Source organism: Microcebus murinus, chromosome 9 (assembly GCF_040939455.1).
Source record: "Microcebus murinus isolate Inina chromosome 9, M.murinus_Inina_mat1.0, whole genome shotgun sequence".
NCBI classification, from domain to species: Eukaryota; Metazoa; Chordata; class Mammalia; order Primates; family Cheirogaleidae; genus Microcebus; species Microcebus murinus.
This window is the reverse complement of record NC_134112.1, coordinates 80,975,183-80,988,228: the sequence shown is the minus strand read 5'-3', so window position 1 is coordinate 80,988,228 and position 13,046 is coordinate 80,975,183. Positions and strand designations below refer to the sequence as shown.

General features: G+C 55.7%; 3 protein-coding genes across 3 annotated transcripts; 1 reads left to right on the top strand and 2 right to left on the bottom strand.

Moving 5' to 3' along the window:
* The first annotated feature begins 619 nt into the window (after positions 1 to 619).
* Positions 620 to 8,129, top strand: LOC105884849 (uncharacterized). The gene is made up of 9 exons (XM_076006224.1): positions 620 to 722; positions 1,213 to 1,343; positions 1,417 to 1,503; positions 1,562 to 1,720; positions 2,520 to 2,587; positions 2,944 to 3,047; positions 4,585 to 6,410; positions 6,494 to 6,556; positions 7,362 to 8,129. The coding sequence occupies exons 1-7, from the start codon at positions 620 to 622 to the stop codon at positions 6,063 to 6,065; spliced, it is 2,133 nt and encodes a 710-aa protein (XP_075862339.1). The 3' UTR covers positions 6,066 to 6,410; positions 6,494 to 6,556; positions 7,362 to 8,129.
* On the bottom strand, positions 6,717 to 8,962 carry SPMIP1 (sperm microtubule inner protein 1). Its single transcript, XM_012789175.3, has 2 exons — positions 8,124 to 8,962; positions 6,717 to 6,883 (listed from the first exon to the last, which is right to left on the bottom strand). Exons 1-2 carry the CDS (start codon positions 8,542 to 8,544, stop codon positions 6,774 to 6,776), a joined length of 531 nt encoding a protein of 176 aa, XP_012644629.1. The 5' UTR covers positions 8,545 to 8,962; the 3' UTR covers positions 6,717 to 6,773.
* Positions 8,963 to 9,091: 129 nt separating this feature from the next.
* Positions 9,092 to 11,331, bottom strand: ATP6V1F (ATPase H+ transporting V1 subunit F). Its single transcript, XM_012789176.2, has 2 exons — positions 11,101 to 11,331; positions 9,092 to 9,582 (listed from the first exon to the last, which is right to left on the bottom strand). Exons 1-2 carry the CDS (start codon positions 11,256 to 11,258, stop codon positions 9,381 to 9,383), a joined length of 360 nt encoding a protein of 119 aa, XP_012644630.1. The 5' UTR covers positions 11,259 to 11,331; the 3' UTR covers positions 9,092 to 9,380.
* Between the last annotated feature and the right edge of the window lie 1,715 nt (positions 11,332 to 13,046).

Here is a 13,046-nt window from a genome sequence, read left to right as displayed (position 1 = left end):
TTATAAAGAAAAAGAGTTTATTTCTTACAGTCATGAAGGCTGAAAAATCCAAGGTCAAGGGCTCTATCTGGTGAGATCCTCCTCGCTGGTGGCAGTCCCGAGGTGGCACAGGGTATCACACAGTGAGGGGACTGAGTGCGCCTGAGAACACGGGTTTTGAGATAGAAAAAGTCCAGAATTTGAGTTCTCTTTGCCATGTACTAGCTGTGTGACCTGGGAATTTTAGGCCCCATGGCACAGGCAGCCATGCCTGGGGGCATTTTAGGACTTTTAGGGATCAGAGACTCCATTCTCTTTGCTAGGCCCCCGATATCCCAACAGGGAGTGAAGGGCTCTGTGCTCAGGAGAGGTCGCCGCCGAGCACTGGTCACCCGCCCGGCATGCTCAGGCCTCTTTCGCGGAGGCTGTTCTCTCTTGGGGCCCTCAGAGGAGAGTTTGCTCCGTTCTGTCCTGGAGCAGGGACAGAGCAGGCAAAGCTACTCATGACAACGCCGGGTGTAAAGGTGGCAGGCCCTCTCCTGCACTCAGTCCTGCCCTTATTATGCAAACTTTTCTCGTGTGTAAAATGCAGACGATAGTAACAAGTGTCTCGTATGTTTGGAGGAATAAACAGGGACCCATGGACAGCACTCGGCAGGTGGGCGGCACGGACAGCACTGGGCGAAACTCGGAGGGCCTAGCCTCTCGGAGATGCATGGTCTCAGCCCCGTGTCCCCCAGAGGGTATCACGTCCCCCCCACCCCCCACCTCGGGAAGCACTGCCACACGTTAGGGCAGGTAACTGAGTCAGTCTTCTCTAGTGTCAAATGAGAATGACAATGGCACCTGCTTCAGAGTCTCTGAGAGGAAGGATGACATACGAAGTGTCCTGGCACTTACCTAGCTGTTGGTGGCAACTGCGGTTGTGGCCCACACTGGGCGTGTTGCGTGTCCACATAATGCAGTTGCAAAGTTCGTATGCATGTGTCCATATGAACACTGCATGTCAGACATGACTCAGTAGGGATTGCAGACAGGCACGCACACACGCCCTCTCTCGGGGTCACACACCTCACTCCACACTGCCACCCCACAGTCAAGAAACCGGTGTCAGAGTCAGGCTTGGCTGCAGCCCAGGCCCAGGCTCAGGTGTCAGGCGCTGCATTAGTGAGATCAGAGTCTTCAACCCTCCTCCACCTGGTCCTGGGCTCCACATCCTCCACCTCCCGCCAGGCCCCATGGCACAGGCAGCCATGGATGGGGGCTCGGGGCTCCCTTGCAACCCCAGGCAGGCCTTGGCTCTCTGCCAGCACCTCTGCCGGCACCCTGCAGGCTTGGGCCAGCTATGGGCTGCACTTTGGAAGGTGAGGGAGGGGCACTGCCTCGGAAGGGGAGGGGACAGAAAGTTGGGGGGCTTGACTCTATCTCAGCCCTCAGGTGCAAGAGGCCGGGGGCTGCCCCTCGGGGCTGGAGCTGCCCACCGTGCTGCTGGAGGTGGAGCGGAGCCAGCAGGCCCAGGAGCAGGTAGGGGCTGGCCAGGGGATATGGCAGAGGCCAGTGTGGGTGCCCCCTCATGCCCTGACACCCCATCTTCCTGCAGCTCCTGTGGGACTTGGAGCTGCTGACAGGGGCGGGGCTGCACCTCTTCTGGCCCCCATCCCGGGCCCAGTTCTGCAGTCTACGGGGCCAGGCCCGGCGTGCCCCTGCAAGGAGTAGCAGGGGTGGGGACTCAGAGCAGCTGGTGAGTGGGTGAGCAGGGGCACAGCAGGCGGGGATAGGCAGAGGGTCCTGAGACACTGGGGCCCTGCAGGGGCAAGGGCAGGTGGGAGGAGCGAGGAGCAGGGGCCTTGGAGATAGACAGGTGAACTCCCTGCTCTGACGCTCCCTGTGGACTGTGAGCCCCGCTTACCTCAGCTATAAATTGGGACGGTAATAGGTCTTTCCCCAAGGACTGCTGGGAGGCCCAGTGAACTCATCCCAGTAAAGGGCTGGACACGGAGCATGCCCGTTCTGGGCAGGCTGTTCTCATCCTTCCACAGTTAACAACTGTCTTGGTCAAATCAACTGTGTAGTGACACCTGGAAGCCTTTCGGGGTGGCTGCAGCATGGGAGGAGAGCGGCCTGGCAGGGGCCCAGAGGGCAGGGGCACTGATGCCCAGGGAGGGAGATGCCGTGTGGTGACTGGGCCCCAAGCAGAGCTGGAAATTGGGAATGTGTGTCCCAGTCCCAGCTCAGCCCCAACTGCTGGAGTCACTTTGGGCAGGGTAGTGGCCCTCTCCAGGCCAAAGCATCCCAGCTGTAGCAGGAGGGGGTGTGACCAGAAGGCAGGGACCAGCCAACATTGTTGGGCAGAACTGCCATCTTACCTGAGGGGTCCACTGGGCAGGAAGGAGCTATTTCCAAGTTCCTTCATGTGGAGGGAAGGGGGTCACACGAGGGCATGAATATCAGGAGGCATGGCTGACCTGGGGCCTTCTTAGAGGTTGTGACCACACTAGGCAATGGTACCCTATGGACTCTGGCACCCCCAATCCTTCCAGAGTTCCAGGCTGCATTCTCCGCCCCAGGCCAAGGACTCCCTGAGCCAGAACCATGAGCTCCTGGAGGGGTGAGTCTTTCTCCCAGGGAGTCCTGCCGTCCCTCTGTGTGGCCAGGGTGGCCAAGAGCTGAGGCCTTTCCCCACTGCCTCCTGCAGTCCTGCCTGGTGCCTCCTCCTCGTGCTTCTGGCTCCTCCTAGGCTGTCACCCAGTTATACCCATGGTTGCCCCAGAGCCCCTGAAAAGGGAGACCCCTGAATTCCAGCTCCTGGGGTCTGGTGATGGGGGCAGGGGCTAGGGTGGCCACTGGGGACTCAGAGTTTGGGCATTGGGGAGGTGCTAGAGAGACTGGCAGGCAGGTGCCCTCCCCCCTCCAGAGCCTTGGGACGCTAGAGGTGCAGCTGAGGCAGCCCTTGCACTCCCGCAGGGGGAAGGCCACAGACCCGTCGTCAGCCCTGGATCAGGGTGAAGCCAAGAGCGATGTGGACCGAAGCGGGGAGAGCCCTGGCAGGCCTGCAGGGCCCACACCTGGTATGTTGGTTGATGGGATGGGACAGGACAGGCAGCCAGGAGAGAAAGGAGCCCCTGGCACTGGGGCAGCCAGACCACATTGGCATGAGGCATGAAGTCCTCACCTCAAGTCCAAGGACTTCAGATCTTCTTAACTCATTCTTCATCTCACACTTTTTTATTGAGTTCCAGGGGCACCTGGAGATGGCAAGCATTCTGTGTGCCAGTTCTACCTAGTTGATCCCAGTTGTCTCGGGCACTATGTCCAGCAGGATTCTGACACGCAGCTGGGGCTCAGGGGAGAGATTCCAGGAATGACCATCACTGGCAACTCCAGGCCACCAATTACCACCCTTGAGCCAGGCACTGGGGATACACAGAGGGCAAGAGAAACTCAGTCCCTGCCTTCAGGTCTCAGCCTGGTGAGAGAACATGACCATCGAGAGGCAATTTGAATTCAGTGGGATGGATACTGTGAGCCTTGGGTCTGTTCACTTAAATGAAACAGACTCTCAAATTATTTGTTAAATAATAGATCTTGCAAAGCCAGAAGCTTTTAATTGTTCCATCATGTACATGAGAGAAGAGGAAAGTGCCGATGATTAATTTCTAATTGACAGAGTTTTCATCTCTTGAGAAGACAGAGATAGCAATTATAATCTTATTACCAGAGAAATACATTCTCTAGTAAGACAACAGATGAGAATTACAGAGGGAGGGAGATTGGAGGCTGTTTTCACAGCTCGTGGCATTCATTTCTAAAGGCCTGGAAGTCCTAGAAGACTCCTTTGTTCAAATAACTCTTCAAAAAACAGATTTATGTTCAGAGAGCATACCCATTTGGTCACTGTTATGAATATTCACATGTCTGTATATTCCACAAACGAACAAGATGCAATATTCTTAAGAAAGTTCTCCATTTAAGATCTTATGAAATCTGTTTCTTTGAACTAGTTTTAGGGATGCAGAGCAACTCTCCTTCCTCCACAGCTGCAGGGGAGCAGAAACATATCAGCTCTCTTTTTAGATTTCTTTTGTTTATTATGAAGACTTGCAGTTTTTAGGTCAGGCTCTGGCCTAAAATTTCATCTCTTGAATTTCATTTGATTTTGCTGTTAGAAACAAAGAAAAGGCGAAGGAAGATTTTCCTTAATAACAGTAAAAAGAAAGGCACGTACAGTGGGTTTCTTCTCTGGGCCTGATGGGCATATCAGGACAAAGTGGGGGCATCCCTATGCTGAGGGACTTAGGAGCCCCGCATACAGGCCCTTCCCACTCCCAGGTCTCCTGTGGGCTTGAGGAAGAGGCTGTGCAGGTCCCTCTGGGTGTCTGCCTTGGCTGGGGCATGCGGGAGATGGAGTCTGCTATTGGCAGGCACACCTGACAAGCAGGTCAGCTGTGCCAACAAAGGTGGAATGATGAACTGTGACAGACCTGAAGTTCAAACAGTCCCCTCAGGGCATCCCCAGCCATGCCCTGGAGACTCCCGTTCAGGTGGTATGTGTGTGAGGGCTGGGGCCTGAGCAGAGGGCTCCCAACACTTGTCTTTCTCCCTCAGGTTCCTCACAAGAGCTGAACCCCATCACTGGCAGGAGCTTTGGAGAGCCAAGAAGCTCAGAGTTCAAGGTCTCCGCAAGGGCCCTCAGGTTGGAGGTGGCAGGGGTGGGCGTCTGGGTGGGCTGTCTGCTGGATGAGGTGGGGCAGCCTTCCCCGGCCAGGTGGAGGAAGCACCTTCCACACCACACACAATGGGCCTATCAAATTCCGGAATCAGGCAAGGGCCAGCCACTGGGGCCTACAGGTTCCCCAGGGGAAGTGGCCCTGGCGAGGATTCCCTCACCAGGCTGGGCCCAGAGTGCTCTTCCTTCTTTGGCTCAGAGGGAAGAGGGGAGCCCCTCGGAACCTGCCATCCAGAGGCGCCATCAACAGCAGAGGCCCCATCCAGTGCCATCTAGGAGTCCACAGGGGAGAGAGCTTACTCAGGGAGCCCCAGCGCCCTCTGGCCTGCCTTCCTGGGACCTGCCAGCACTCCAACATCCCCCAGAGAGGCTGGGCTCAAGCCTGGGCCAGGAGAGAGTGGAACTTCAGAAACTGCAAGAGAGGGACACTCCTCAGAGTCAGAGAGGGGCAGACCCTGATGGTCAGAGGGGAGAAGCCTCCCAGGGTGAGGACAGAGAAGCTACTCACTGTCAGAGAGGGAAGGCACACCAAGATCAGAGCAGGGACTCAGCCCAGGGTGACAATAAAGTGGCTGCTCGAAGTCAGAGAGAAAACAGGCCTAAATGCCAGAGAAAGGCGAGTCCTCAGAGTCAGGGAATGGAAATCCTTCAGTCTGCAGAAGACAGGATCCCGCAAGCCTGGGAGGTGGCTCCGGGAGAGGTGACTGCACAGCCTCTGGAGGAAGGTGGCCCCCCGGGCCAACCGAGGGACTTCTGTGGGTCCCTGGGAGAACAGATCCCACCGACCGGGGAAAAGAACAGCCAAGGCCCTGGGGGAAGGAGCACCTGGCTGATGCAGGGCAAGACTGAGGGCCAGAGACAAGATTCCGCAAAGCCAGGGGCAGCCCCGGAGGGGGCGTGGGCTGCTCTTCCGGGCCGGAGGGCCCCGGCCAGGCGGCGGCTCCCCGGTCCTGGCGCCGTGATGCCCAGGTCACTACGCCTGGGGGACTCTGGGCAGCAGGCGCTCCCTGCGGCTCTCCCAGGGCTGGCGCGCGACTCGCACGCACTGCAGGGCCCGGTGGGGCAGCAGGTGGACGAGGCGAGGCTCCCGGGCGCCCTCTGGGAGCGGAGGGGCGGCCCAAAGGGCCCCGAGTCCTCGAAGGCCGCCTGGCCAGCGCCCGCGGGCAGGGGCACAGAGCGGGCGGACGCGAGCGCGGCGCAGCAGGAGGCTTTGCAGCGGCTGCTGGAGCTACATGGCGCGGCCAGGCGGCGGCAGCGGCGAGATCGCGAGCAGCAGCGGCTCCGGGTGCGTCCCCGTTCCGGGATGGGCTGGGGCCGGGGCTGGGACCGTGGCCTGCCCTGTGGGGCGGCCAGGGGCTGACTGCCGCCTCCGCAGGTACTGGAACGCCTCGGCATCGCCAGGAACCGCCACTGCAGGGTCCACCCCCTGGGGCTCCCACCCAGCCCGGCTCAGCTCTGGCCACAGGCAAGGCCCCCAGGGGAAAGCGGTGGGGTCCGAAGGACCCTGCCCCGGTCTCTTTGAAGCGCACCCCGCACTAGTGCAGTGACTTCCAGGCTGACGCGGGAGGGCGGGTGCCGGGTCGGGTGGAGGCGCTCAGCGCTGGGCACCGCAGGAGGACGCAGCCGGGCGGCGGCACGCCCTGCGGGAACAGCTGGAGCAGGTGCACCGGGAGAGGACCGAGTGGCTGCAGGCCCTCAGGACCAGGTGAGGGGCGGCAGGGAGGGGGTGGGTGGTGGGAGGGGCCCCATGTCCGTGGCATCTGGGATGACAGGCCATTCTCTCCCCAGGAACACCCAGAACTTCCAGGAGCTACTGTGGCCCCCTGGCGGCGAGGAGCCTGCATCTGGAAGGTAGTGCTTGCCCCCTTGGGGTCATTGCTGGGCACGCAAAGGAGCCCAGGGTTAAGGAAGAAAGCAAGAGGGCAACCTGTGTGTCAGAGGTAGTTTCAGAAAGGCCTGAATGCAGCCCCAGGGCCTGGGAGGGCAGAGAAGCACAGACATACACAACAGCTTCGCCCCAACAGAAGGCCTGTTATTTCCCCTTAGCTCCCCCAAGCCTCAGCCAAGGTCAGAGTGCCAGGTCCCGGGGATCAAGCAGTGCGAAGGCCCCGTTCTTGCGGAAGAATGACTCAATGCGGCACATCTTGCAGGAGACCAGTTCTTGTTTCACTGGGGGACCTGGAAAAGATGTCAGAGGCCAGGAATGGGTTCCTGGGGAAGGGACACACAGAGAAAAGAGCACGGGAGCCCTGTGTGTCTGCATACCCCTAGGAATCTGCCCATGTTGTAGCCACTCTGTAGGAAGAAGTAAAAAATGCTTCTGAGATGTGAGGGGTGTGGGAAAATACAGGCAATTGGCTAGATGCCTGGCTATAGCAGTGACAGCAGAGTGACAGTCAGCTGTCTGCCATCATTACCCATCACGGCTAGCTTCAGGATCCTATACCAGGCGGTGTGGGGACACTGAGCCCTGCTTGTCACAGGGACAGGAGAGATGGGGCTTCCTTCTACCTTCTGCTGCCATTCTGGGGCTTGCCTCCAGCTTTCGCTAGAAAGTTGCTCCCCTGACTTCTCCCTCAGGGTCTCTGGGGAAATGAGGGACTTTGGGGGCCAAAATCTTGACCCCATCCCCCAACTATCCACCTTTTCCACACAGGGACTCAAGCAGCTGGAGTTCACTGGAAATTCTCGAGCACAGATAGCAAAGGGACAGCATTGCCCAGCAAGCTGGCAACACTTGCTGGCACACTCCGTTTCCACACCTCTGCTCTTCATCTCCAACTAGCCACTGCCGAGGCTGCTCTCCCTCCCCGCTGAGGGCCTGGACTCAGCGGATAGACAGCCTTCCCACCAGCACCACCCCCTGCCTGCCTCCCTGACATTTGCCAGCAACTTGAGCTCCCCAGGTGACCTGGCCCAATCTCGGGCCTTTAAATAGCACCCATTTGCTAATGACCTCCCAATGTGCACCTTCAGATCTGACCTGCTCCTGAGGGCCAGACTTAGACACACCTCAAGCTTAACACAGCAGATGGGGACCTGTCTACACACATCCTCCAGCCCTGTCCTACCTACTCCAGCCTACCCTGAAAAAGCCATTGCCTACAGGACAGTCAGGGTGACTTTTTAAAAAAGTAAATCAGTGTCACTCTTAAAGGCTGCTTAAAACTCTCCACTGTCTTCCTCGGCACGGAATAAAATCCAGACCACTACTTCTTGTCACTTGGCTCAGCCTTTAGGTACTCAGGCCTTTCCTGACAACCCAACCTAAAGAAGCATATGCCCCAGCCTCTCCGCACAGTCACTCTCTAGTTCTGTGGAACTGGTCCCCTCTTGGACATTTCCTTGATCTTATGCTTATGGTCTGGGCCCTCCACTCTGTTTGTGTGGAGGCCAATTTCCAGGAGTCAGGGCTCACCTAGCTGCCAGCCGTATGTGAAGTTGGTGGTGATGGGGAAGAGGTAGCGTGTCTCCGGCAGGTCCAGTTTTCGGGTGTTAAGGTAGTGGTAGCGCCCCTGGTGGTCGTGGGAGATGCCTTCATACAGCAGGGCCCGGGTGGTAGGTGGGACTGGGTACATTTCTGACTGAAAAGGAGTCTCTGGGAGAGGGCTGGTGGTCTTGGAAGGGACTGCTTGGGAGGCAGGTGGGGGTGGGGGTGGGGCTTTGGGGGACACGGTGGGCAGCTTGAGGGGCAGGCGGGCTGCAGCCTTAGCCTTCTGCTTGGCCTTCACCACTGACCCATACTTGCGGTGCCATTCACAGCGCAACATCTTCTCCCTCAGGTATTCCTCCTTCCAGAAGTTTTGCCGCAGCGTGTCCATGTTGACCTGCCTTAACATGGTGGCAAGGGAAGGAGCGGTACTGGGATGGTGGCAGCTGAGGGCTCAGCACAGCAAGCAGAGTGTTTCAAACAGCGGGGTGGCTGCCCTAGGACAGTCACCTGGCAACCAAGCCTCACCTCACACAGGGCCAGGTTCTACTTGCCATGCCCTTAGCAGACCTCACATGCATTGCTTCCTGAGACAGCCTGGAGCCAGGGCCCACTGGCTGAGAGCCTGGCCCCCAAACTTCTTGCAGGACCCAGGCTGGATCTAGTACCTTCCAGGTTTCCTGTGTTTCCTGCTTCTGTTCCCTGGGTCAGGCCCCCTCCCAGCCCAATGCAGACTGAGGTAGGGGAACTGGGGCCTGGACTCAAGTTTCCTCCCATCCTTCCACTGCAGAGCTGGTCTTCTTTGATCCACAGGAATAGTCCCTGAGTCTCCTGACACAATCTTCCTGGTCCAACTCTCTAAGCCTGGGTCTTTGGCAGAACCCTTTCTGTCCCTGCCAATCTAATCTCCCCCAACAGCCTCAGCCCACACGAGTCCTTCCAGCACCGAGTCTCAGTTTGGAGAGAAGAAAGAATATTACTTTAATTTAACATTGACAATGACACTGTGTAACAGCACAGGGAAGAGAGGTAGTGGAGAGAGATGGTCAGGCTTCCTGTTCCCTCACCAGCCTTGATTTTAATGGCAGAGCCCCAGCAACCTAGAATTGTCTCACCTAGCCTCTCAACAGAGTGGGAAGGGGCAGGGAATTGGAAATCAGAGGCTCAAAACTTAAAGGAGGGCTGATGGCAAGCCTAGGAGAAGCTTGGAAATGACGGAGGGGCTGAAGGGCTGTGGGGTGTCCCCTAGCGCAGGTCTTCGGCAGTGAACATGCCCCTGGCCCTGCGCAGGATGGAGTCCTTGGCGGCATCATAGGGGTGCTCCTTGGATGGGATCTCAAGGACGGCCGGAATGGAACGCTGGTGGGCGTCAAGGGCGTGTCGCACCATCTCTGCGATGTACTGGTTGATGAGGATGATGCCTATGTCATCCCGGTTTAGAAACTGCCTGTGGGAAGAAAGAAGGGAGTCCAGGGCACATCCAGTTCACTCCTGAAGTCCCAGCTACTCGGGAGGCTGAGGCAGGAGGATCACTTGAGCCCAGAAGTTTGAGGTTGTGGTGAGCTATGATCACACTACTGCACTCTAGCCGGGGTGACAGAGTAAGACTCTGTCTCAAAAAAACCCCCAAAACCAAAACAAAAAAACCTATTTACTGAGCCAGGTGTAGTCCTAGCTACTTGGGAGGCTGAGGCTGGAGGATTGCTTGAGGCCAGGAGTTCCAGGCCGCAGTGTGCTATAATTGTACCTGTTAATAGCCACTGTAATCCAGCCTAGGCAAAACAGTAAAACAAATAAACAAACAACTATTTACTGAGTATCTACCCCATGCCAGGCATTAGGGTAGGCCAGACTTGATAATCTCTGAGGTCCCTTTTAGTTGGAAAAATGGAAAATTTTTGAAGTAAAATTTGTCTTTCTCCCATGACAACCTAGGTCACTTTACCACACAGTTTAGAGATCAGTAGATAATAGCCTCCCAGGTCAGGAGGCTATCATACCCCAGGCAGCAGGAACCAGTCTCAGCCTGCAGCTCTGGGCTGGGCTGTTTAGGTGGAAACAAGTGAGAGTGTTTTATTCCTGAGACTTGGCACAGGGGCCCTACAGAAGAGGTTAAGGAAAGAATAGAAGGCTGGCATACTCAATTCCAGTCACCAGGACACCTTCTGCATTACAGGCATGCCTGCACCCACACTTTGGAGCTATCATCCTTGACCCAGGGCAGAAAGTAAGGATTTGAAGTGCAAGGTCTTAGCAGAAGGCCAGACACAGTCCTGATGTTTTGCCTACAGTGCTGAAGAGAAAGGAAAATTCCAAGGCAGGCTGAGGAAAGTGACACAAGCAGAGTGTGCACCTGGTTTAAGAGAGGCAGAAAAGGTTGGGACTGAGTTCTAATCCTAGTTCTGCCTCTCCCAAATTGTGTGACTTTGGGTACATGCCTTAACCTGAGCTTTAGTTTTCTCACCTGTAAGTTGGAAAAATACCCCCTATCTTACAGGACGGTTGTGACCCTCTAAAGGAGATACAACACAAGAAAGCCTGAGCCCACTGGTGCTAATCTAGTGTGTGGTTCCCTTAGGGTGCACCTGGCAAAAGAGCTCTACGTAGGGAATCCCTGAAGAGGCACTGAGGCTTGCCAACGTCGAGGAATGGGCACTCTGGGCGTCCAACTATGGGCAGGGACCGGTCGGGGTGAGGGGTGACGCTCGTCACGAGCTCTATTCCCCTTCTTTACTGACACACAATCATGTGAGGGGGAAGCTCGTGAACCTGACACAGCCCTGGTCCCACTAAGTCCCAAAAGCGAACGTAAGGGCCTCTGTTCCGGAAGGGCAGACTGACTTCCAGGACCGCCCCCAGACCCCCATCGGCGTCTGACACCTCGGTTCCCAGGCCACCTCAGCCTTCTCCCCGCGCTCCCACCAGGCAGCAGAAGGGCCCGCCTAGGCCTCCCGGGCTTCCGTACCGGAAAGTGTCTTCGATCTCATTGATGGTTGTATCCTTCTCCACCACCAGGAAATTAGGGTGGCGGTTCTTGTTAAGCTCCCCTATGCCGCCCAGCAGGAAACCAGTCACCGTGTCCTCGTCTCCGATCACCGCAATTAGCTTCCCCCTCCCCGCCATCCCTGCAGCCAGGCAGAGCTCACCCCTGAGTCCCCAAAATCAGCAAAGCCCCGCCCCGCAGCGCGACGCCTAGTCGACCTCGCCCCCACCTTTTGAACATGCGCAGTTCTCACACACCGCCTCCCAGGACATGCGCATTAACAGCGAGGTGGTGTTAATCTGAATACGCCTGCGCCATAAAGGGAGGCCGGAAGCAGGAGCTACGATTCCCAGAAGGCTGTGCGGCACCATGGCGTCTATCTGGCGTTCATTTGTTCTTTCAGTTCTTTGTTGGTTCATTCCTTCAACAAACGTTTTAGACGCTAAGGCCCCAGAGAAGAAAAGACGCAGTTCCTGCACTCAAGGGCAAGGTCTGGGTCTGTACTGTATATGTATGTATGTAACTATGACACTGAAACGGCGAACGACCCACAGGACAGATTTCACACACGGGCTATGTGGGAGCAACAAGGCTGGGGTGCGAGTGGGCTGAGTCCGAAAAGAGAGCACAGAAGTTTAGTGAGTATTTTTATAAACGGGCATAGCCGACGGCCTCCCACCTGCCCTGTTCAGTTCTTTGTTTCTGAGCCAAACTGGCAGGTGAAGAATTGCTTCCTGCTACATGCAGTTCCCGTGTGGCAGAGGACGGCGGGCAGAACAGCTGTATGTAGTAAATTCTTCAAACAACCAACTCCTACAACCCCTTTGCCCCGTCACATCCATTCTTCTGCTCTGGCGTTCTCCTTATCAGGAGAGAGAGGGAGGGATAGCCTTCTTCTCTCTCTGGGAGGGAGGAGGAAGGAATGCTGGCTGCAGCTGTCTGTCAGATCTGCAAAGTCAGGGGACTCCTCAGACCCCAGTGGCTATTGGTTTACGAGCTTTTGCATTAACCACATTCTGTCCTATTCATACTTTTCGGGTTCCCACCTGGAACAAACCTAACATTCCACACTTTTTATTATATATATATAAGAAAAGGAAGGGTAAGGTGTGGGAAAAGGGTAAAAATTAGAAAGATTGGGAAGGTTGCCTGCTAGTTTGGGAGAGAGATAGTAAAGAGTAGGGAGAGTTCAGAATTGATTTTTTAGCTGTCATGAGAAAATGGGGAACTTCAAGACCACCCTAACATTCCCCTTTTTGTTAAAATGAAATTAATATGTAAAATGAACTCAGAAGTGGGAAAATGGGCAGAGATCTTTCTTCTGTAGCTTCTTTGAGCTGAGGAGGGATGTAGAGATCGTCTTATGGAGTTCATTTATTAAAAGGGAAGGGGTTGAAAACGGACAGTCTTGAAGTTAGAATAGAGGCAGGATGGGGTTTTACTGGAGAGAAATTGTTAGGGCCTGAATTTTACTAGATAGTGGAGAATATAGGGTTTGAAAATGAGAGTTGAAAGTAGAGCCACTAGGGGCCTTAGGTAAGAGTTTAAGATCATGCATGGTGAAAAAAGCTCATAATTTGAAAAGGTAGAGAGGTTTCTTGGACTGCAGGCAGATAGAGGTGTCATAGAGCACCCATAGTGGGGGAATGGAAAGTAAGGTTCTTATTATTAGGGTTTCCAGAGTAGGCAAAAGGACTGACCGACCTGGTATGTAACTTGGCCTGTAGAGGCATTTATAGAGTGACACAAGAAGTATAAAGAGGAGGAAAAGCATGGTAAGGAGTTATATATACCACAGCATGTTATCAGAGTCTGGTATCTGTGATGGGCTGGACTTTGAGGGAGCTCAACATGGGTGGAAGCAGGTTCTGGAGGGCCTGCAGGTTTGAGTCCTGAGAGATAACTCTCAGGATTTCCAGAAGCTTCGC